The 26,313-nt window shown below is 42.8% G+C and overlaps 1 protein-coding gene across 5 annotated transcripts in view; it reads right to left on the bottom strand.

The window, feature by feature from the left end:
* TGFBR3 (transforming growth factor beta receptor 3) overlaps positions 1–26,313 on the bottom strand; it is a 190,857-nt gene that overhangs the window by 111,388 nt on the left and 53,156 nt on the right. For all 5 annotated transcript variants that reach the window (XM_019531117.1, XM_019531116.1, XM_019531121.1 and 2 more), the window contains one exon: positions 2,279–2,463. In XM_019531117.1, coding sequence (XP_019386662.1) covers positions 2,279–2,463 — 185 coding nt within the window. The remainder of the gene's footprint in view (positions 1–2,278; positions 2,464–26,313) is intronic.

The raw sequence follows: 26,313 nt of genomic DNA, 5'->3' as shown, positions 1-26,313 counted from the left end.
TCAGTTGATTGTTAGCCCCACATGTAGGCACCTGGCTTTCAATTTGCCAGCACAGGGGGAACCTGGCACTCCCTGCACTAGCAAGCTGTAAGAGCACTATTTGGATCTGATCCCAGATTCCAAAACTGTGCTTTATGTCATGCATGTATGACATGGCAAGAGGCATGAGAAGACTATAACTTTAGGAGGGTTTAGAGAGATATTAGGCGGTTGAGAAGGAAGTTACGGGCTATATATTACAGATGAAAAACAGTGTTTGCCACAGAACATTTGTGTTATGTCATAGTATTCTGAAGAACAAGGTAGGATTTGGACAAACTATTTTGCTAACTTAAGTATGTGTGGTGGCACACACACAGCTTCTTTCTGCTGCAGGCTATTTTGTTCCAGAGTTAATTTATCTTGTGTAATTTTGTACAGATTATGAGAGAGCAGGAGGCCCAGTTCTGCACCCATCTTCCACGATTTTGTCTAGATTACAAGAACATTCTGTGGCCTTTCACACAGGAGACTTCCAGTGAAGTCCACAACAACTGCAGAAATCAGGATCTTGGAAAAGCAGACTTAGTTTCAAATTATAACACGGGTTTCATGCCCAGAAAATACAATTCTAACATAATAAAGGGCTACGTCTGTCTGTCTCTCTGTCCGTAACGCTTTTGGAGCACTCTGATTGGTTACCGAAACAAACAATCAGAATTTCCCAAGAGTGTTCTGGACAGGTGCCGGTAGTAGTGCACCACCATGACAGCAGGGACAGAGCAGGGGGCCAAACCCAATGCTGTTGGCTTCGCCCTCCCACCGCCCCCCCACCCCGCTCCCTGCAGGTGATGGCAGCATGGGATGCTGGCCATAGGGGATGGAGGGGCAAGCTTCTCCCCCTCCCCCACTCCTGGGAGGTGACAGCAGCATGGCGGGGAGGATGGTGGCATTCCATCCCCACCCATTCCTGATGGGCAATTGACTAGTGTACCTGTATCTTCCTAAGCATTTATACTGCACTCAGAGTGCTAGCCAAATGTTTCCCAAATTCTGTGATTGAAATACAAGAAAAGTCTCTACTTTTCTTGTCCAACCCTGATAGGGCTCGTACAAATTTATGTATTCATTGAGGTAGTGACTAGTCAAAAGTGGGTCTGGCATTCTGGCTGAGGGCAGGCAGTGAGGCTGAATTCTGAAAAAGAGAATGAATAACCTTTTTCATTATAATCAGGACTGTAAATGTTTAAGTTCACAACAGTTGAAGTTTTAGGTGGTATATACAATATACTGACTACTAAACAGTCCCAACTACACGTCCATCAAGACAAGCGGCTTCCAGGGTTAAAGCTGAGCTTCCAGGATTAAAGCTGCATGGCGGAGCAGCCCCAAGAGGGAGGCAGCCAGCTCCGCATGCCCCATCCCATTCCCACCAGGCCACGGTATAAAAAGGGTTGGGAACCACTGTTTTAAAACACTTATTTAAAACCCTAGGCTTAGGTTTTTTTTCTAATGCTACAAATTCTGCATATTATATAACTGCAATACTGAGTAGGTTGGGGTTTTTTTGCATAATATTGTAAGTACAAGAGCTAAGAACCTGAGCTGTCATGACATGAAATATTTTCCTTTCATTTCAGCACTCCACTTTGATCTGTTTTCAGAGTAAACAGCAGTATTGCAGAGTTAACGTTAAGAATTTTCTTCCGATGCTGCTGCCTTCATAGCAGCTAGAATTAAATTTCTCCCCAATCCCTCTGAATGAAGCCTACATAAATAAGTAATTCCACTGTGCTTAAGAACTACTGTAGTCAGCAACACTTGCGCTCTGAACTACAGCCCCCATCAGTTAAGAATTAAAGATGTATTATAGGGCAAAAGAATTTGAACGTAAATATTTGTTTACAGCCACTTTGGCAAAGATCCCAAAGTATTCATGATAATTTACAACACATTTAGCTAAATGATCTGGCTTTGAAGACAGCTGGTTCTGTGAACTCCTCTTCCAGAACAAAATCTGTTTCTTATTCACCACTCTGGGGTTTTTTTTATTAATTAAAGTATGTGGTGGTAAAAGGTGATGAATGGAATGAGTACTCTGAACTCCTAAAGAGATTCTATTTCTTCAACAAGCAAAGCATAGGTGCAAAGCAACAATGCAAATTCCATGACATTACCTGTAGCATTTCTGTCTGTTATTTTGAAAACTCTTTTTCAGCAAATTATTATTAAAAAGAACATTTACAGCCATTTTTATAATTAACACCTTATTCAAAAAGTGAACAAATCTCCTTTTTACCTCTCTTTCATGATAGCCAAGATCTTCCTCAGGGTTTCGGAGATTGAGGATATGCACCTCCTGGGGCAGACCTGTTGTGCCTCTGCTTGCACAGCCAGATAAGACAGTAAAGCTTTCCAGCAGGGCGTGAACTGGGTGGGAACTATTAACAGGTGATAGGGTACATTCATTCCTTGGCACAGGACCTGCAAATGAAGTCACAAATTTGCACCATTCAGAGAAAAGGAGCTACTGGGTAAATTACACACCTTCTAAACATTAATGATCTTTTTGATTATATAACTCATTGGAACACTAACAGAAGTTTCAATTTCACTATCTGCATCACCTGATAGAAAAAATTTCATCATCATAAATCAATTGTTTAACTTCCTTTACTTATTTTTTAATACTTTTATGCACTGTATCTTTCATTCGTCTCACTCTCTAATTATCTTCATTTGAAATAGGTTTTACTTTTCCTTTCCAAATTTAGTGGAAGGCAGTCTCTTCCTAAAGAAGGAAATTAAATGAGAAAGAAAAGAAAAGTAGAGAGAAAGGGGAGAGAGAGGGTAGAGGGAGGAGAATTGTCTTGTCTTTTATGTAGGTTATTTGTCAATGTCAACTGTCGTTATTACAAAATCTGAAAAAAATCACGATGCAATATGTCAGTGCAATATATGAACATAGCTAGGGTGCACTGCCACAATGCAGAGACATTTACCATGTGGTAAAATGAGTCCAAGTCTGAATTGCTGGGTCGATTTTGAGGTTGACCACAATTATCTAAACTGATAAGAGTTAGCTGGCCCACAACATAGTGTACGCCCTTTCAAATAATCACCACAGCATGATATAGTGCCATACACCTATGCAGTATGCAAGATGCTCTGAAGTGATATACCAAGATACCACAACAATCAGTAGCATAACTTATGGAGGACAAATGGGGCACTAGCCCCAGGCACTGACTAGCAGGGTGTGGGAGATAATAATGAAAAAGAGGATATAAGCTTGAATTATGACTTCTCAGCTTAGCACAGATTTGTGATTAGAAGAAACTGCTTCCACTGAGGACATTTTAAAACAAAGCAAGCACAAAGTTCATCAGAAATATGTTAGAGGTCTTCTTCTAAAATCTGGAACACATCCAGTTAGTCACTAAAAAACACTGGGCCCAAGATGTAATCAGCAAGCATTACTTTTTAATTCATTATTTGCACTGACCTATACTTTGCTTAGTAGAAAGAAAGCTCATTGAAGATACAGCTACCAACTAGCCATTTGCAAGTTAGCGTGTTGTAAAACAGTCTTTATCCAAAATGAGCAAAGCTGTTGAGAACAAGGAGACTCCTGCAGTGCCTTAGGTCATGCAGGCTGTCCTGTGAAAAGGGGCTGGTTCTTGAAACCCACTTAGACATACTACACATCCTGCCAGCTCCCAGAAAACTTGTTAAAGAAACTCCTCCAGGCATGAATTACAACACAAAAGGAGAACAAACAGCACACACTCAACAAGAGCATTTTGACAATAGCCCTGAAAACAAACAGAGAAGGCAGTAAAAATTTGCATCTGTGTTCCTATTATTTGCATACCAGAATCTCACTGCTAGATGCTGCACAAAACACAGAACTAGAAGCTTTTCCCCCCATTTAGCCAAACCAGCTCTGCATCAGTGTGGAGGCAAAAGGGATTATTATATAGTCAGTATAATAAATACTTCCACATTATATGCAAGACACTTGGGCAATGGGAAGAACAGGCCAATGACCAGGGTAGATTCAGGGTCTGTTACACAGCCTCTTTTCCAACTGCATCTATTTAAGAATCAAAGAAAACACAGGAAAATATCAATAGCTAAATGTTATGATGTTTGCTTTTGGTTTTCTTATCATAGAACAATTATAGCTCCCCATGACCCCTTCACTAACTAGGATGTGGGGACAGCTACCCCTGCAGCCACAGCTCCTGTCAGCAGGTCTCATCCTGTCTGGCAGGTGGGCACGATGGCTGTGTGATGAGGGGATGTGGGGTTTGAAGGAGGGGTTGGGGTGGGGTGTAGGGGGGATGTGGGTGAAACCTGTGAGGGGGCTGTCCAGAAGGGGTGGGTCCCCTGCCCCGCCACAGGGCACAAGTCCCCCACACACCCACACAGCACAAGGACTGCCTCTCCCCCACAGGGCCAACAGCTCCCCCCCCACACACACAGCAGCGGCAGCCACTGGGCACTCAGTGCGCCTAGCGCTCAGAGCCTCACATGTGGCCAGAGTCCCTAGCAGTGTGGTACAGCCCCAGCCACCTCAGACCCAGCACTGCTTGGGCCACTTGTTGCAGGACCAGCTCAACACAGCACAGCACAGGGCCATGCATCTTGAGGCAGCCCCAGGCTACTCACACTGTCACCTGGGGTCCTACATCACTCGCAGGGACCAGGTATCATGCCAGGCTGGGTCCTGCCTCTGGCAGCAGCACTACTAGACCCACGGCATGTGCAGGAGGAAACCACATGGCAGGACCTGACCTAGCGTGGCCCACTAGCGTGCCTTTGCACAGGACAGAAAGACAGGGCTCCAGGATGCACAGCTCCTATGCAAAGGCATACTAGCTGCATTGCCTGGGCCAGGTTGGATCAGATCAGGTCAGGCACATTTTCCATGAGGCCTAGGCGGCAATATGTCATAGCCCATTGTAGGCACGACACCATGACCATGCATCCTTATGGAAAACATGCCTGACCCAACCATGACCTGACCCAGGCCATGCAGTTAGCACATCTTTACACAGGAGCTGTGCATCCCGCAGCTGCACTTCCCGGTTCTGTGCAAAGGCGCACTAGTGGGCTTCACTGGGCCAGGCCAGGTCGGGTCCTACCACATGCTTTGTGGAGGGGCTCAAGTGGGAGCTGACACACACCTGCCTCTCCCATTTGTCCCCCTTGGCACCAGCAGCAGCAGCCAATATGGCTGTGGCCCAGTTGTAGGCACAGCCGGTGGCAACGTGGTGCTGTGTGACCCGGGCTCTGTACATGCTGAACGGACCCAGCCTGGCCCGCTAGCGCACTGCTTTCCCAGTCCTGTCCAAAGCCGTGTGCTAGTGGGCCAGGCCAGGCCTGGTCCATTCAACATGTACAGAACCTGGGTCACACAGCGCTGCGCCACTGCCAGTTGCACCTGTAGCTGGGCCACAGCCACGCTGGCTGGTGCCACCAGCGCCAGGGGCAGGCATGTGGCATCCCCCACTTGAGCCCCTCCACAAACCCACCCACAGACCACACATTCCCCTATCACTCATCACACTCCCCACAACCCCCTGACGCTTCTCATCCCCCCTTGCCATGTCCCTATTTACCCATGACAGAGCCCAGGTCCCTATCCTTGCCACATTTCTGCTTCCCCTGCATGCTAAGGGTTCATGTCCCACGTGCTGGGGCAGCAGGAGCACCTTAGAGACACTCTGGCCAGGAACCAGAGCATCTCTCTGGGGGACTGGCTCCTGGGTTACCTCAGGGCAGGCATAGTCAGGGACCGTGCCCTGCCCTACTTCTCCCCCCATGTTTTATTTTGATACCCAGATATCCAGGTATCAAGTTTTGATCCCACACTGCAAATATGCAGCACAGGGACTGTATTTTTGTTCCTAGCGCGCCTCTTGCTGCGTCTCAAATTGCTTTGAGATGTGGCAAAAGGCACATGTGGGCCTGTCTGGACATGTAACGATCTATTAATGTTCATACCATGGTCACCAGCCTAGTATCTGAACACCTTCCCTCTGCTCAATAACATTATTTATTCAGCAAAGTGCCACTGGCATGATAGATACTTTCTAAATCCAAGAATTCCTGCTCTGAGCAGCTCACAAACGAAGGGACTACAACTGTGCCTCCCACTTCCCCTTCCCTAGATTAGCTGTTCTTACTCTTGGCTCCCTCATGGACTAATCTACTATCTGACTGTCTTCCTTCCCTCCTATTTCCTCCCTCTGACTAGGTGGTTAATTTCTTTCCCCTATGGGCTTGTACACTCCATGAAGAGTCTGTGTCCGTAGGTCTGCAAAACCAAATTAAAAACAAAAACAAAAAAACCTCTTGTTGACACTACCAGTCTTGTAATTTATCATCCTAATACACCTTGCTCCTTTTGGAAAACTTTTAAACCACAGCTTCATCCAGCCTTGGCTTTACTGCCCTGCTGCTTTGCCACACATTGACTCTAGTCTAGATCTTTATCCACCAGCCTTCACATTCTTACTTCACCTACCTCAACTACACCAACACCATACCCAAATTAACATGATAAACTGGTAGTCTCATCCACCCAACTCACTGATTCTCTGACTAACTAAAGACAAAAGAATTCAACCTTCCCCTGCCTCCTTTTCCATTACATTGTCCCTCAAAGAGAGAAAAAATTACCATTTTACTGAGGTTTAACCTTCAGTTTAAATATGATAGTTTCAGGATACTGGAATCCATTTATGTTTTTATGGATGAAATGACTTGAGGTCTTTTCAAGACCTGTTTTTCTGATTCTATGAATGTAGTCCTACCCCTATTGAAAATACACTAAAACAAACATGTGGCTATATACAGCATCTTTACTTGGTTCGTGCTAAACTTTCTTGCCATTGGACAGTATGTTCATTTTTTCAACTGTCATATTTAACATATCCTGGCTTGTACTATAATAAAATATTTAATTGGCTAACGTTTGTAAATAAAAAACAGGTTAAATGTTATTCAATAATTGATTAATATACATTCTTATATAGCAAAATGTGTGCTGGGATAGCAAATTGTTAGAGAATTGAATTAAACAAGTTTTCTACTACCAATAAATATATTTTAAAACTATGCTTAATACAAATCCAATCCTGTTTGATACTAGCATCTGGAACCTATTTGACAATTTAAGCATTCTGGTTTCCCATATCACCCATGCTACTAATGAGTAACGTATGTTCTACTGTAATAAAGTAGTAAATAAGTGGTGGGGGAAGGTGGAATATTATAACTCAAGCCCAACTCATAACCATGATGGAATTGATTTAAATAATATAGACTAATATATATCCATGGAGATTTCTGCACTGCTGCCAGCTGAAAAGTGTGACCAATTCCCACAGATTGTGCAAATTCATGCTGTGGGCCCCAGAGCACGTTAGCATTGTTCCACAGCGATCCCAAAAGACCATGTAAGAGCCTGTAACCTGCAGCAAGGGGATACAACACTTCTTAGGAGAAATCTGTTCTTTCCTTTAATTGATTTTTATAAAAGGGAAATGTTACAAATCTGGACATTTTGTATAAAGACAAAAGTTTAAAGACACCTGGATATAGCAGACTTCAGGAACACTAGGAATCTCTGTACTGTCAAGTTTGAAGTGATGTAAATTACTATCTGCTAGTTGCACAGACTGTTTAGGATCTTACTGGAATTCATCTCATCACTCTTAATACCTAAATATAACACCTCATACAGTCACTGATAAATCTATTCTAAAGGGGGTTAACTGTCCAAGCATGGCTTTCACTGTGCCCCAGTGACAGATTTGCACAAAGACAATGATGGGGAGGGGGCTATTTTGATATTAGGATGACAAATAGAACAAAAGGAAGATGATCTAGTTTCAAAGAAGACCCTAATGTGATGTGACACCAGAGTGCTCAGAGATGCAAGGAGACAACCTTGTAAGGAGACCTTTCTTGAAGTCTCATGCAACACAACCTTAAAACACACTTAATAAAACCACTCTCTTTTAAGGATGCGTGATTGCACCAACATACTTTTCCATCTATATCACAGGTATTCCACATCTCATTGCTGACAGACTGACATCTGGAGCTAGCATCCAGCATTGCAGAGATGAGAACCTCTTTAACATCCAAGATAATCAAACACCTCCATTACTGATCTTCAGTATGTTGGCAATTGTGTTGCATGTGCCATTCAGCTGACGAGCTCCAGGTCACTCGTTTGCATCTGTGAAGTATATGAAATACTTGGACTTGCTGCCAACTTCATGAAATATGCATCTCTGGATAAAGTCTGCCAGTGCAGTCTTGGATATCTCCAAAATCATGTCTTTGATAATCATGACATCAAGACCCAAACCAAATTTATCATCTATTAGGGGTGTCATCCCTAAAAATTTATCATCTATTAGGGGTGTCATCTAGGGCTGTCATCCCTACCCTGTTGCATGGATGTGAAACTTAGATGACATACTGAAAACATTTGAAAGCTCTGGAATGTTACGAGATGTTTTTGTAAAATCCTCCATATCACTAGGAAGGACATAAAAACAAATGCCAATGTTCTGGCTCTCACAAACTCCACTAACATCAAAACCATTCTTATAGGGACTGGCTCCACTGGACAGAACATGTCATGAAAATGCCCAACAACCAGATCCCAAAGCAGGTCTTATAATTCCAACTCGCCACTACAGAAGTAGACAAAAGAGGAATATATGTTGAAGGCCAATATGAAGAAATGCTATATTAACATCAATATCTGCAGGACTCATGCATCATCTCCACTGACATCCTGATGTATGAAAAGCCAATCATTTTGAGAAACCTAACCTCACTATGGAAATGGGTATATCAGAAAGACAAAGAAAGAACTCTGACCCAATATCAACAGAATCTACTCCTTCCTCATGGATCTATTTGCAATGTCTGCAGTTGAATATGAGGATCTCAATGCCTTACTCAGTCATCTATGGACACACTGATGACTTCCCTATTTATTGGAAGACTGTCATCCTTATATTGAGGGACAGTCAATAAGAGCCCTTTTCTCTTTCTCTTTACCTATGGTATGTCATAGGTTGTTCTAGTTCTACTTTAGTGGTTTTGGTAGCCTGGTAGCTGTCTGTGAGAGTTTGAAATACTGATGCTGGAGAATCCTGGAATAAACTGGATGTATATACACAGGACTGGACTCAATAACCCAGGAGGCATCTTCCAGTCTTTCAAAGAGAAAAATATCTACTTTCTTGCATCAATAATCCTGTGGTAAATAAGCTCTCTGCCATTACCTATTGATGGAACTGAAGAAGACATAGAATAAGCCAGATATCATTTGTCCCACTACACCTTTGTGTACCTTGTGGTCACTTTGGTTAAAATGAATTTAAGTTTTGGCTGTAGGGGTAATGAAAAGTTATCCTTCTTGTAAAATTAAAAGGCATCAGAACTGTGCTTATGCCCAAGTAAAGAGGCTCACCATAACTAAAACCATAGTCACGTATCATGGGGCAATGGAGTGTGGTTGGAAACAAGAACATGAAGTTACAGAAAAGAGGTTCTTTATTTCAAAGTGATTTTTTGTGATATATACCATATTTCTCACCTACAATATACAGCTTTTTCTCCAAAATCAGGCCCCCCAAAACTGCATTTTAAGCAATATAAATGGTGCATTTTAAGCAGGGAAGTTGTTTTCTTCACTAGAAAATAAGAAAGCCTGGACACACTGTACTTTAGACCTGTGCTAAGCAACTAGTATTCGCTTCGGATTCAGCCGATTCAAGGGACAGTTATTCAATTCAGTGAGTCGAATCAGATTAATTAGGTCAAACCCAATTCAGAGATTCCGCCACCACAGAATCAGCTGAATCTCTGAATTGAACAGGCCTCACACCCCGCCCTCTCTCCCAGCCCCGTCAATGGCTGCTCCACCCGCCCCCAGTGCCTCGGCCCTTTAAAAAAAAGCCCCATAATCACCGGCTCCTGCCATGTGGGGGGGAGGCAATCCCCACTGCCCTGCATTGGGGGGGCTCTGCCATGAGCTCCCAGAGGCCCCAACAGCTGCTACAGCAGCCGGTAGGTGTGGGGCCAGGCAGGGCGGCCATTGTTGGGGGTGGAAGAGCGGGCAGGGGTCAGAGGGCACTCAAGGGGCCTGGGGGAGCAGGCAGAGGATGGAGTTTGGTGGGGGGTCCCCCCATGGTCCACTCCCCACTTCTCTACCCCCTACTTATTGGCATGGAACCCAGGTCCAGCTTCCTGCGGTGGCGAGCAGCAACTGCCCAAATCTCCTAATCTTTTCCAAATTTATTCAGACCTTTTAATTGGTCTCCCAATTCATTTCAGATTCAGAGATTCAGCCGCCAAATCTCCTCCAAGTCAAATCAGCAACCGAAGCTTTGCACAGCCCTACTGTATATGCCTTGCAGCTGCCCAGATGGAGAAATTTTATGTTAAACTTCTCAAAGATAGCTATTAGCTAAATAGCTTGTAGCTTGTGCCTAAGGCAGAAAATGAACAGTGGGTAGTGTTTTGATGAGGTTTATGAAGTGAAAACAACACTTTATTTACGGGGACTTATATAAATCTCTACTTACAGCAAGGAACTTAGCTGTCTTGCTGCTGTCCTTGCAAGGATCTAAGGCCTAGCCTTGTGTAACTGAGTCCTCCTGGAAACAGAGTATCTAGGAAGTGTGGTGTCCCCAGAGACAATCTGGAGGAGGCAGCTGGCAGCAGAAAGTTCTTGCTGCCTCTGGACTGCCTCCTGGGATGCACACTTCCTGAATGTTTTGTGTTTCCAGGAGGACTCAAATGTCACACAGTAAGCCATGACTCTGGGGGAAAAAAACCCCCAAATTTTGTCTCTTTCTGCCCTCCAAAAACAAGATGCATGTTTTATTTTGGGGCATGTTGTATGCAAAATATATCATATTCTGGTCAAGTCTTATATATAGTACTGAACTCCCTCCACAGAGCAACTGACAAAGTTAACTGACATCAGTGTGGTAGGTAGAAGAGCCTCAGAACTGATGTGCTCCTTCAGAGAAACACAATATCAAGGGGGTGAGATGTCCTTTTTCAGCACAAGAAATTGTACTCTCCACGACTAAGTTAGGAGATTAAGACCTGGAAACAGCATTGTGGCTAGAGGCAGGGTTCTAAATATGTGGGGGAGGCTCAGGGGGGTTGAGCCCCCCGTAAGAGATGAGAGCCCTCAGCCCGCCCCATGCCTTTCTAAGTAGCTCAGGCAGCAGCACCAGCTACTTCTGACATATGGCTGCCCCCAACCCTCCCCTAAGCATCAGAGTGTAATTCAAACCCTGGCTAGAAGTAAAAATACCATGTGAGACAGCATGGACACAATGATGTTGCAAGGCATCACCAAGGCAGCATCATGATGAGAGACAGTTCTCATCAGGATCTGGATCCAGACCTACCCAAATACACTGACCGTCTCTTGGATGTCACAAACCACTGAAAAAGCAGGAATGAGATGCATCAAAAGAAAAAGGGCAGAAAGAAGGGAAGTGAGATAAAGACATTTCTCCACCACCTATTTCTACTGGCAGTTAGGAAAACTGAGGTAAAGGACGATTGCCCATGATACTGCAACATTTTTAATTATTATCTGCATAAACATGCTGTTGATTTACTCCCATTGTGTTTTCCAAATGAGTAATGTATTTCCCTTTCACTTTCCCCCTTCCATTCATTATAGCCATATTCAAAAAAAAGAAAGCATTTCCTGGCAAGGGTGCCCAGAATCTTCATTACATTTTTTCTAGGTTTCTTGAGTCAAAGGCATGTGTTCATTTTAAGAGGGACACTTAGATATTTGAACCCAACCTTTCTGCAACTGCCAGCATCTTGCAGAATATATGTTACTGTATGATAAATCAACCTGCTTGACTAGTCATAAGCATCTATGGCTTTTGCGCTGTTTTGCTTATACACAAAAAAAATTAAAAGAAACTTCATTGAATAGGTAAGCAGGCAAGAAAAAGCAAAGAGAGTGGGGGCACAGGAAAACATTGTGACAGTGATCAGGGATATCTAGATGTGATAAGAGTAAAGATCATTCATTATCCCCATTACCCAGATTTCTTCTTGGAAATCCAGTATTTAGTGTGTTGAGACCTTGGGCAAAGCGTTAAAGAACTGTGGAACAAGTAGTAATAAACACCACCTCCTTCCCCACTAGGCCTTCACTGAAAAGTGAAGAAGTAAAAAAGAGAACTATTCTATCATGACACATCTTAGCAAGATCTCAGTATTAATACAAATGTAACTTACTATCAGAACAGTGATAATTCTTTCAAGATTTATGTTGATGGTAGTAGCACAATTTCCATTACCTCATATGGTAAATCTGCTGGCAAGGACTGAACTGAAGTACTTGGATAATAAAACTGAAAAAACTGTCACAGCAAGAATGATACTAAGAGTTATTATTTTACTGAAGTCAATGGTAAAAACATCCCTACACTTCAAATGAAACAGAAAGAGAATGAACAAACATTTTAGGAGCACAGAGAGGAAGGGCAGGCATGGCACCAAAACTTGCCATTGTTAAAGCAAGGAGTCAAATTTTAAGATGCATGTAACAACTGCTGTGAAGAAGTTGAGGCAACTGTTAGGCAATGTACATCCTCTGATTCTAACACAACAATAAAGGTGAGTAGAGATGAGCACCTAACAGGAACAGGTATATTTGTTTGATTTTACCTAGGCTGGATGTTTTTATCTGGTATGAATCCATTTGAAGGCTGAGTTCGATAATTTGATTCTCTCAAAGGTTGTGAGTTTCATTTCTGATTAGAAGAAATTGGGAAGAAAGGAAAAGATGGGATAGAAAAGTCCAATGAGTATACAGTAAAAAAAACAGAGGGAGAGGGGAAGAGTGAGTGTGGCACAGGAGACCAAAACATTCTACTGAAATAATAAACATGGCATAACTATCTTACTCAGGACTGGTATACTGCTCTTAAGACACCGTAACTTTTTGAGTTCGTTGCTTGCCAACATGTAACACAGTTTTCTCTTCAGAAAGAAAATTATGTTTTTCCTGGTGGTTCTTTTAAATTGAGTCACCCCAGGGGGCAAAAGAGAGAGGTTTAGTATTACAGGGAAAGGTTCATAGACTCAAAATAGTTTAGTCAACTCTAAAAAACCACCAGAATGGCAGAGGCTCCCAAAACCTCAGACTCCACACACACATCTACTAGAAATGGCCAAACTGTGAGAAATTACAGCAAGAAAAAGGAAAATGCGCTCCCAGAAAGTGGTCAGCACACACTGCAGGATTTAGAACTAGCAGTGTTTAACATGTAAAATGCAATTAAAAGCAGCACAACATTATCCCCATACTGACGCTAAGTGTCAACTTGCCTTCAACAAATTCTTGCAACACTGCAGACTTTTGTCCATCACATAACACATAACCTTCCTCTGGGCATACTCATGGAAGAACATATTAAACCACGTACCACAACCGCTTTGTGGTTGTTCGGTGATCCTCCACGCAAACAGAGGCATCACCAAATGTACTCCTTGCCTAGCATTGCCACCCAGGACAATTCTTGTTCTGTGCTATCATTGGGTTTATCCAGGAGGATTTGCAAATAGTACCCAGGCCTCTTTATTACAAGGCAAGCTAAGGTTAAACGAAGGTACTATTTTCTTTCTTTCTTTTTTTTACACTGTTCTATAAAGTTTCACCAAGTAGGGCATAACTATCTGATTTCTCCCACCTGCCCATTCTCAAACAATTTGGGTATCCCACAAATGCTGTATACCACTCACAGTTAAAACCATAACTTCATAAAATACAATCCAGACACACTGATTCTCCCCCATAGAGAGAAATTTTTATGGTATCTTGTGACACGTTTACTCCTGCCATTTCTTGCTATTGACAGCAATATATGGCCCACTGCATCTGTCACAGCAGAAGTAAATCTAACCCCATGTGCTGCTTGCATACTTCTGTCATTTTCCCTTGGGGAATAAATGCAAACTGCCTTTTGGAACTAGAAATGTTTCCTTCCACTTTTTCAAAAAAAGTTTCTGCCAATATTTTTGTCTTTGCTCTGCCAAGAAGCACAGTTGAAGCAAGTTAAATTATAAAATGGTGAGCCTGGGACACTGCAGTTTTAACTTAGAAAAAATAACTACCAAATGAAATACATAGTTTTACATTGAAAAAGAATATGCATGACAAAGTGAATTAAACCTAACAATAGTTTTAAAGACTAAGATGTCAGAACTAAATTAGTTTCTTTTAATAAGCTCTACGTGCATTATGCTGTGTACATTGGCTAATTTTCCTCTGCTGGAGCAGAGATTGAAGTGAAATTCTATGTATAATCAACTAGAGTTGTTTAGGTGTTTAATAAATTGATTAAACAAAAAACAGGCAATGAATGAAAAAACTGTTCAGTATAACATCTGCTGAGCACAACTTCGTGATGGTGCTATGCATGCAGCATAACCTAGAAAACAAACATCTGTACCTGCAAAACAAAGAAGTCTTTCAAAACCAATGTACTGTACACTATATCAAAGCACTACTTTTTACACAATCTTTGCTGTACTTATTTTACAACAAAGAGCACTGTCAGAGCTCTAATTTCTTCTCTTTTGGATTTGCAGTGACATGCTGTTTGCAAGGAACTTTTCCCCAGTACTTTTCCATGCCTAAATAACAGTCTCTTTTTTCCTCCCAACTGAATGTTTAGAAACACTCCACTGATGGAAGTTCATCTTTTCTCTGCATAATCAGAGTAACATAATTGTATGGTTTTTTCATTCCGATAACCCCGAAATCCCAAACTTTTGTTTTCACTACAGTGAACTAAAGACAAAATAGTCTGTTTGTGATCCAGAATGAGTTGCTGAACAAAAGTCATACTACACTGATTCAGCAGCAAAAAAACAGAGTTTCCAGCAATGTCCTTGCCAAATTCAGATTTAGGTAATGTTATTGTGCACACATCTCCCCATTCAACACTAATATTTTTCCAAAATCTTAAGAGTTCTGCTGTGTTCTGTTAACCAGATGCCATGGTCCACCCCAGAATAGGATATACTACAATGATGGATGAAGTAAGATTGAAAATGACTTCAGATACAGGACAACGTATAAAATTATCCTATGGCTGTCATTGAAAGTTGGTTTGAATGGGGAACAAAATGTAGCATGTTATCTTAGTTCATTACCACCTCAAGACGTGTTTAGAACCATGACTCTGAAGAAGAAATGAACAAATCAGGAATTATTATTGTATCACTAGTTCATTCTTCCAAGCTATGGCCATGCCCTTTGTTGTGAAACAGTTTCTTTTCCCCAGAGATAGCACATAAATTGTCTTGGATTTTAACCTTCTTTACTGTAGAAAGGATAGGAAGTTGCATAGAAACAATGAATGGAAGTGCACTTTTTTTTAATCAAACAAGGACAGGAAGCACTTAGCTGAGTTTACATTAGAATTCCATATTGGGGCCTGAGAAAAAAAATAAACCATGTTAAACAACAAAAAAAGCCTATTTTAGAGCAAAAATAACCTGAACAGATTTCAAAACCATTGTAATTTTAATAAATTGTTATTGAAACTTTTCATACCATTCTATCCACATTACTGTTTTTATTGTATTGCTGAAACAGAGTCATAATAAACTTTTGGTAAATTAAAGACAACAAAGAAAGAAATTCCAGACTTTATAAACCCATCATCATGAGGTGAAGATAAAAATCTATCTATTTTATATCTAAATGCAGAGGAATTCATAAACCAGAAAATACTTTAACATTTACATGAGAAGCCTCAAAGAAATTAGTGTTTTCTGATATTGTTTTCTTTTTTTAAAAAAAAGACACACTACTAACTCAGTTCTTTCTGTGCTCTTATCTCTGTCCTAGGTGGCCACCTTCAGGGCTGCATATACTATTATCAAAAGTAGTTGTAGGGTCCCACTATCATAAGATCTAATGTCTGAAAATCTTTAAGAAATGCAAAACTCTAGAACTCTTGGTTCAGAGATAATACCTTTTATTAGACCAACTAAGAAATGGCAAAAAAATGATTTTCAATTTCAATTGTGATTTCTTAGTTGGTCTAATAAAAGGTATCATCTCTGAACCAAGAGTTCTAACGTTCTGCATTTCTTTTTTGTCTCAGACCAACATGGCTATCAAATACATCCCTGAAAATCTTTAATGTATTAATCCTTCCCAAATACCCATATTTCCCATTATAAATAGGAAATGTGAGTGTAACAAATCCTACTAACTTTCACAAACTGTGGGGTGGTAAAAGAAACTAAACCCAAATCCCCAGTTACTACCTTAATTACTTGATCATTCTCACTTTGCATATGGGCCAGGAACAGACATTAGTCTAACTTGCTTAGGTTGAACTGATTTGCAACAGTACAAACATTCTTTGTGGTCTGAGGAAATGTGGACACATGCCTGCAGGTGCTCATGCCAGGAGCCAAGTGGGGGGTGCAACAGAATGCGTCTGTGCTGGGGAACTGGCCAGAGAGGTTTAATTCCCCCCTCCCTGTCCCACTGGCAGGGCCCCAATCTGGTGCTCCCCCCTTGCTGCTGCAGCGGTGGGCCCCCCCCTCTACTCCCACATTCCCCAGGGGACCTTAGCCAGGTCTGCCCACCCTGATCACCACCACCACTTGCTCCCTGCTTGGGGCAAGCGGCGGAATAAGCCCCCTCTGCTGGACTCTGGAGGAAGGGAGAACAATTCCTGTCCCTGCCCCCTGCCTAAGGGGTCCTGCTGGTCAGTGTCTGACAACACCCCCACCCAGCCACTGCAGTGGTGAGGGGGCAGGGCCTTTGATGGGGGCAGCAGCCCCTGTCATAGTGTCAGGGAGTGCAAGCCCCTTCCCAGCAGGGGGCAGGGGGCATTGTGGGGCAGGCAGACCTGCGACAGACTACTTGCAGCAGCCCCAGGGCTCAGAGAGGGCTAGAGTCCTTCAAGTCCCACCCCGCTTCCCAGTGCCTCCATGGTCCACAGCAGCTTTCTGTGCACCACAGCATGCTCCCCACCCCCTGCACCTGGAAAGCACTTGCGCTCAGGGAAACCATGACAGGGGTTGCTGCCCAATCATGGATGTTCCCCCCCTTGCCGCTCCAGCAGCTGAGCGGGGACACAGCCAGCTGCTGGCAGGCAGGGCCCCTCGGGCAGGGAGCGGGGTTATTCCCCACCTTCTGCTCCCGGTGCACTGCAGAGGGGTCTGCCCACCCCAGCTGCCATCACCACCGCTCACTCTGTGCTCGGGGCAAGCTGCAGAATAAGCCCCTTCCACCAGACAGACAATGCCACACAATGAACTTCACGCCTGAGGTTTCTACAGATACCTGATATGGAAGTCAGCCAAGATTGTGGGGGCTCCTTATATTAACTTCAGCATAACACACCAGCCACAGTCTAGGGAAGCTGTTACTTCCCCTTCGGATAATATTTTACAGTTATATCTACTGAAGCTGGGTAGGAGAGGCAGGGAAGAGCGCGAGAGAGAGAGAAAAAAAGCAACCAACATGCAGCTATGAACCACTATGGCATTAGATTATATTTAGTACAAACCACTAAAACCTTTCTGTGGTTAATGGTATCATTTGAACTTTTTGACAAGTCATCCAAACTCAGAGGTGGAATTACAACTGAGCAATTCAAATTCTGTCTGCTTCTAAAGCATTTTTTTTTTTTAAATATGGGTCAAAACTTGCTTCCCTCTCCCACCCACATAAAAGCACTGAATTAAATAGAAATATATTCATAAGTAGGGCAAGCAAGATTTGGTCCTACACAACTGCATCCTTCACTTTTCCCCTACACTTGCCATTCCATACCTCTTCCAAACATCCCCTTTGCTGGTCTCTGCCCTTCTCCCTCTATCCAACTGCTCCAGATCAGCTTTGTACATGATGGCTCCCAGTCCCCCACTGCCCCTAAATACAAGAGACTCTTCTTTGGAGGAAGCGGATGTTCTTACTTCCATATGCTGGATTTATGGCAGCCATAGACAGGGAAGTTTCTTGTTGCATTTGGCACACAGTCTCAAAACTCACCAGAAGTCATATTACATGCATAAATTGTATACAGGTCAAAAGGTGTGATGTGTGTTTGGGGAGGGTGTTCATCCGCATGCATGTGAACATATGAAGGAAGAGTTCATTTCCTTTTTAAGCAGGCATTCTTTCTGAAGCTTGTGAGGAAACAGAAATAGTGGTTTTGCACCTAAGGCTCAAAAGCAGCTTAGGTATGCTCTTTCCCTATTTTAATAGACTTCTCTTCTACTTCTATTTTAATGTCAGAAGGGATATGGGATTACTGCTGGGGTGTCTGGGCTGTCACATAGAGAATGTCAGATCCAGGTACTCAATGGAAGGGAAGCAGCAGGAGACACAGCGCTTCCCTTTCTCCTTCTTGGCCTTGGTCTGCCACAATTGTCTCCACACCAGAGTATAAGAGGTCCATCCACCACCCTGTCAAGCAGGAACAAAATACAGCTTTTTTCCTTCCTAAACCAAGCTAATACTTAGAAGGCACCAATTTATTTTGCTAACAAACAAACAAACAAACAAACAAGATCAACAAAACACAACAGGTCATTTTACTTTGTGCTTGACTCCAGGAAGGTCTGATGAACTTCTCTTCAATTATTGAAGCAGAACGAAACTGGCAGGCATTGCAAGGAAAGAGTCTCAACTCCTATAAGGATACTACCTCTTCCTCAAGTCATAAGACAGCTAAAAGTCCATTTTATCAATGAGGCTGAAGAAACATGGTTCTTTCCAGGTTCCCAGGTCTGCCAGGCAGCTGACCTCATGCCCCAGACAGTAGCATAACTAAGGATGGGGAAGACAGGCACTAGCTCTGTACGCCATCTTAAGAGGGATACCAGAAGTGTCCCCATCCTCTGGCAGCAAGAGTAGCCCCACAGCATTGCTGTTGCAGCAGCAGCAGCTCAGGACTCTTGGTGTTCTTGGCATAAGTAAGAATTCTGTGCCCCTTCTGCCTCCACACTCAGAACCTGACCCCACTTATTTGCAGGGTTTCCCCCACTTGCATCTGGCCCCAGAAGCCTACTGCTAGTGCGGTTATACAGAAGGTCTGCATTTATACCCCTCAGCGACAGACACGATAGATCTCAAAAAAAAAAAAAAAAAAAAAAAAAATTTCAAGGGGGAAAAAAAAGGGGCTGAGGGAAGAGATGGCTCCATAACTTACAGAGTGCCAGCCCTTTTCTAATTAAGAATAACAAGATTACAAGTTCAGTTGAAGGTTGAATTCCTATAACTGACCCTTTGCGGATGAGTTCAATATCATTAAGTATTGCATTGCACAAACCTTGAAAACTGATCTTGTTTCAAGAGCTTAAGTAAAACAAACCCTCCCTCCCCCTAATACTTTAAGTTTCAGCCTTGTCTTTGAAAAAAGAGTTTTCCAAAAGGTAACAAAAAGGATGGCAAATATTTCTTTCCTTCTCCACCCTGCTTCATAGTCATTTATTTGGTCACTCCACAGTATGAGAGGAAGCATAAAATTAAAATCAGCAATGCAATTCATTATACAAAATTCCTTGTTTCATAGACGTTTTACTTGGGATATTTTTGGTTTTGAGGTTTATTTAAAGTGTGGGGGGAAAAAAATAAAAAGGAGCAGGGCTGGACTAACAGAGGAAGAGGGCACAGAAGTCCCTCCTGACCAAGAACTGTACACAAGGCCCTCAGACTACCTCCCCCCTGAGAATTCCAAGTCTAACACCTTCAGAAAGGAGCAAGAAACAGGCTCCTAACTTCTTTTCTTCAAGCCAAGACCTGAAGGCCTTACACTTGAGACACAGTGGGCATCTACACACGCAGAGATTACGGAGGAAATCTGCACCAAGTTCCCTGCAGCTGTGCAATGGGCCCCTGCCACCACTGAGGGGAGATCCAGGCTCCCCCTGGGTACTAGTCCAGGGGCTGGCAGGGAGGACCAGGCAAGGAGACAGCTCTCTCCTGGCCCAAGGAGGCTGTCTGCTGTTGGGGCAGGGACAATGTCCCTCTGTCCTAGCAAGAGGGATCTCCTGGTTCTGGCTCAGGAGGGGCAGGTCCCAACCCCCTGCCCCATCTGCTGGTGGAGCAGCTAGCAGCTAGCTAGGGACCTACCTAGCTAGGTATGGGCTGGGATCTTCCCCACCTCTGGAAATTTTTCCAAGCCCCATGCCTCAATCACCAAACTGCGGCATAGGGCTGGGACCTGCCCCTGACCGGGACAGTTCCCAGCCAGCCCCAGGCCAAATGGGAAAGTCTGCATGTACAACCAAGAGCTGCCTGGAAACTGCACAAAACAGGACAGTTCCCAGCAACCTCAAGACTGCATGAGCTTCCCTGCGCAGCCTGGGCCTGGTGGGGACCTGTCCTGGCCAGGATCAGCTCCCAACCAGCTCCAACCTGGGTGGGGAACTGTCCCCATGCAGGGATCTTCCAGCCCCTGTTCCGCAATCGCAACTGCGATTGGATTGCAGAGTGGAGGCTGTGGAGCTTGTTCCCAGCCCCCACTCTGATTGAGAGAACAGGGGGCTTGGAGCTCCCTGTTGCCAGGGCAGGAAAAATAGTTCCTGCCTGGGCTCCTGTGGCAGAGCCTACCCTGGCAGCAAGCAGCTCCCTTTGGCAAGAAGCTATCTCCTGGCCCCAATGGATGGCTGACCAGGAGCAGATTTTGCTCCTGGTCAGGCATCTACCTGAGCACTGTAGCACCATTACTAATCCCAAGTAAACTTGCTACTTGCAATTGCAGGTAGCAAATTTACTCAGGATTAGGGAGGTTTACTGAGAAGTAAGCATGTACACATGTAAAAACACACATGCTTACTCTGCAGTAAACTATGCTAATGCAAAATTAAGCATCTCATGTAGACGCACCCAGTGCTTGCTGGATCTGCTGCTGGATTCCTGGAGCTTCTTCACATTATGCCTTACTACATGAAGTAATTTAAGCCAGAACCAAACACCTGATGAAAGCTACAAATATAACAAAGCCTGTTTATGTATCACTACCAACAAACCTTTCTGCATAATTCTGAATAGCAGTTGGTCAGCATTGGCGATGACTGAATGAGCTTACTGTAAACAGAGCTGAAGTACTTTGTATTCTACAAAAAAATTGTCTGCTAAACATATATTTAGAAGAATATAAGGCCCTATGGTTAGGCTTCTCCCCATTTCTTTAAAAAAACAAAAAAACTATTACAGCAAAACAGAATGACTATGTGATGAAAATATTAAACAAACTATTTTTTTGTCTCTTTTCATAACTGGCCACACAAAGCTGATTTTCCTTTGAATACCCTGGTCCAAATTCTGCACCCTATTTAACTTGTGTAAATCCAGTTGCATCAAAGTCCAAAGTTACAATGGAGCAAATACAGAGAAAATTAAAGTAGAATTAAATATATGTGGCCAAATTTTAAAATAAGGTGAACAGCTAGCTTAATTCCGGCTTGTGACTATTTCTCCCTCCCCCCCCAAAAAAGTCCTCCACAGCCATAGTTTTCAATTGTTATCTTATGAAGTAGATTGGAGTGTTAATCATTTGCAGGCATGTCTGAGCTGTAACTTGCATTAAATGGTATCCATACATAAGGCTATATTTTTTTTTTTTATCAACACAGGACAAGTCTATCTAAGATATTTACTTGGGAGTAGACTATTTAGCTCTAGAGTAAATGTTGCATGTCTACATATGTGCCCCTATTAAGCTGGAGTAAGCTAATTAGCTCTGCAGAAGGATAGTACTTGTAAATTCAGATACTATCCTGCTCGAGTTTTTTAGTCCTCTGCAGTGCACATGTAGCTGGTGACATGGCTGGCTATGGCACAAGGGTGCTTCAGTGTGGGGGCTGCCTGCTGGCTATCCCTGCAATGGAGCACTCTCATGCCCTAGCCATCCCTTCTGTAGCACGGTGGGCCAGGAAGGAGCAGCCTCAGGCTGGCACGCTGACCCGCAGCACCCTCTGCCATCCTGGGCTGCTCTGACCTTGCTCAACATGCTGTGGTTCCGGGTGCACATTCAAGTTGCAACGGGAACAATACGCTCTGGAGTTTACTGCTTCATATGAATTGCATGTGTAGATGTGCCCACAGAGTAGCACAGAATAAATTGTAGAACAGAGAAAGAAAGGCCATTTTCTTAAGATCCATAATGCTGCAGTCCTAAAAAAATTAATTTTAGGCCTCGTAAGAAAGGTTCAACTCCCTGCTGCATGACAAGGTCAGCTACACAAGGACGTTATGACCCATGTTTAACACTCAAGCTCAGGCAAATAGTAGCACAAATAAAAAAGTAAAGCCTTTTTAAATCCTCAGCTGCATTTTCTGTTTGAAGTAGAAAAGTCATTAAAGAACAGATCCAAAATTGTCTTTATGTTACCATAGTAATATTCCTTACCCATGCAGTTTACCATTGCGAACTAGTCCCTGTGGATATCATTTTTAAACTGCCTGAGTACAACAAATGTTGGTTCATGTACAACAGCAAAGCCATGAATACTCTGAAGGTCAGAGACAAGCATAGATTATTTTCAATTAGAAAGCCAATCTTTCTGGAAAATATACACAAAATATTGAGTTTGGCCTTGGTGTAATGTATTCAAATAGCAATCAAAAAGGAAAAAAAAAAACTTCCTTTCTTAATTGGTGGGATATCATGTATGTTACTTTAATATCTTAAACAAATACATTTGGTTTGTGTACACTCTATATTCACATTCCCTTTATTTATCTGCTGTAATACTTTGAATTTACTTTCATATAAATTAGTAAAGAATTTAGCCCACTGAAATGGATTTCAGTTATTAGATGAGGAAGCTAAAGGGAGCCTTCTAAGTTCCCTTCACTGGATATATTTTTCTACTGAAAAACATTAAAATTAAAATGTGAAAAGACCTTCCTATACAGAATTGGTCCATAGTTTAGGAAGGCCAACTGCAATTTTGCCTCTTTTTTAGTCCACCTTCAAGCCCAGTTGTGGCACAAATACGAGCTGCAAAAGCTCTACTTTTATTTTCACTCTGAAAGTTTCACCCTACCATATAATTCTATAAGCATACTGTACTTTATAAAGTAAGTGTATTCCCTTCACATGCCCTCAATTTAGTGTACATGCTATTTATTCATTACCTTTGTACATACATCACATATCTCTAGGGATTACAGTCAGGATTTTTTGGGGGAGAGGAGATGAAGTGAAGTGGTTGAGGCTACAGTAACATGCAAATGCACATCTGGGCCAATGGCTTCTTATTTTCACCATATATGAGGCAGAGCCCCTTAATCCTAACCCTAGCTACATTCCTGATCTCTGGATTAACAGACACAAGATGCACCTATACTTTGTTTTAAAAAAGCATACGGTGTAAACCAAGACATTTTTATAACTATTGTAGACATGTGCAGATGTTATTTCTTCATTTTCAATTAACCTCATTTTACAACGGAGAGCACAATAAACTGGCAATTGCCTTGTAAATCAGGCAAACGTTTCCATGTAATAGATCAGTCTAAATTTCACGTATATATCTGAAAACTACTATTTGACTTATATTGACTAAAATTTAGCAGAAACCAGAACAATTAATCACACTTACGTTGCATAAAAGGATTTGTTCCACTGTTGAAGAACACAGAAGAGACTTGTTTCTAAACATAAAGCTTTTCCTGGCATGATTTCATTTACTTTCCTCAGCATTACTAAATTCACCATTTACAATGGCAGGACATTGTTGTCATGACACAAAGTCGCTCAGAATTTTCTCCTGCTCACCAGTTTCCTTGTGAACACACTATTAAAACCCTAGGGAAAGATGGTAAGGGTCAGGCTAACTACTTAAGTGATAACAAAGCAGCACCATGTCAAATGCTGCAAATTCCTGTGCTTTCAAAATATGTTTTTCTCCTTTTCTCTTTTCCATATTTAGGTATTAAACAAAGGGGAGAAAAAATTTAGGGGAGTTAGAAAAGTTCTCACAGCTGATTCATTAGTGATAAAGACTGGATGTCCTGGGAGATTCCAATAATATGCATCCTAGCTTTGATTAATTTAGTTATAAAGGACATCATGGTACAATCCTTCAGATACTGTGGAATTGTTCATTCTTATTAAGCAAGTTACTGTTTTGATTAAACTATTTTTCAAGCAACTGTGAAGTTACTGGAGGGTGTTTATACGATTAACTCATGGTCTCTAGTCACCTCTAACTTAAAAAAAAAGTCTGATTAAAAAAATAAAATCTAGGAATTGTGGACAGTAGGGTTGTGCAAAACAGCACCAATTTCATTTCGACTTCCACTTTGTTGTTTCGAAGGTACAGGGTTTAGTTTTGTTTCAAAGCACAGTTCTGTTTTGTTTTGTCAAAACTGTTTTGATGTTTTTCCCATAGACTATAACAGGAAATCATGAAAATTCCTATAACTTTGTCATTTCTTGCCCGATTCCAATGAAGCTTTCCAAGTTTCAAGGAGACAGGGCCAGGGGTTTCTAAGAAACTATACCTCAAACTACTGACAAGCAAAACTCATATCACTTGCCAGAAGCGGCAGCCTGCTGTCATCCCGTGTGCAGATCTGGGGGCCTGTGCCCCCCAGGAGGACTGCAGGGCTGTGCCAGACTCCTCCCAGGGAGCACGGGCCCCTGGATCTGTGAGCAGGATGACAGTAAGCTGCTGTTGTCAGCTGGGACCGATGCTGGGCGCAGCCCATGCCAAGAGCCGGGAAGCCTGCTGCTGCCACTGGCCCCAGCCAGCAGCACCAGCATGCTGTCATCCCACACGCAGATCCAGGGCCTGCACCTCCTGGGAGGGCTGTGGAGCTGTACCAGACGCCTCCTGAGGTGCACAGGCACCCAGATCTGCACATGAGATGACAACAGGATGCTAGTGCCAGCTGAGACTGGCCCTGGGCTCAGCCCATGCCAAGCACCAGGAAGGCTGGTGCTACTGCTGACCCCAGCTTGCAGATCCAGGGGCCCGCACAGATCTGCGGGTCCACGCTGCAGCAAGCCCAGCTTTGAAACTTTCAGAATGTTTTGCGTGCCCTCATTTCATTTCAAAGCTGTTTCGAAGCCTTTCGTTTCATTTTGATTTTGCTGTTTTGAGCTTGAAATGCATGGAAACGGCTTCAAAATGAAACACCCATCAAAATTCTGCACAGCCCTAGTGGACAGAGCTAACTGTGGATTCCAGATCTGTGTAGTTGCCTTGGGATTTGTATCATGCCACTATTTACTGGGCCAAGTATATCGTTTGAGCTTTTAAAAGTTAGATTACAGCCTTACATGTACTGCAGATTTGAAAACTACTGCACATTCAGCCTAATTACCTTGTATATCTTCTTTCCAATCTCCTTGCACAATCTGGAGGCCTACTTTAACCACTATGCCACATGCAACTTTCACCAAATTCAAGTCTGGTAATGGAACAGGGCAGTTTCCAAGAGAAGGAAGGGTATGTTAGAACAAGAATTTACCACATAGCTATTTTAATCAAGATGTAGCCATCTATAACAGTGGTACAAATAGTGTGGAAGTTAGTGCTTCACTTTGCTGCAAACCATGAGGGGAGAGAAGGGATATGAAAACAAATTAGATACATGAGGTATTAGGAATGTGAAGCCATCATATGCCATTTTCTTGCAGTTGAATTTGCTCATCATATTAGGACAACTCAGATTATAAAAGTATTTGTGACCAAAAAATATTTTCAATCTTGCTGAAATAAACTAGTTATTTTATATTACCCATATATATATTTCAACCTTTTTGGATTATTGTACCATCCAGCGGCTGGATGTGGGGGGAGGGAGGGTGACGTGAGGCCAAACACAGAGTGGCAGCAGCCACCATGTGCAAGCTTCCCCCATATTCGGCCAGGTGGGTGATGCCTGTGCAGCAGCGTGGGATGGTGCATGGCAGTGCTCCATCCATGAATACCCCCCTACGGCCTTCTCAAGTACCACCGGGGTACATGTACCCCTGGATGACATCTCCTGCTTTAGGAGAACAGAAATTTGCTACCTTTAAAAAGCAGGTAGCCAACTTCATACTGATTGCCAGGTCTAGCAACGCCAAGGGGATAACTCCAACCTCTGGCTTGCCTGCAAAGCTCCTTGCCTGATAAAACTGATACAGTTCAACAGGGAATTGGGAAGGACAGATGGGACAGGCCTCATGGGAAAAAAAAAAAAAAAATCAAGAAGGTTTAATCTATAATACTTCTCTCATTGATGGACAGGATAGGGAGGGATTAAAT

Source organism: Crocodylus porosus, unplaced genomic scaffold (assembly GCF_001723895.1).
Source record: "Crocodylus porosus isolate Cpor-Errol unplaced genomic scaffold, CroPor_comp1, whole genome shotgun sequence".
NCBI classification, from domain to species: Eukaryota; Metazoa; Chordata; order Crocodylia; family Crocodylidae; genus Crocodylus; species Crocodylus porosus.
The sequence above is the reverse complement of the archived record's forward strand: the minus strand, read 5'-3'. Positions and strand labels throughout refer to the sequence as shown.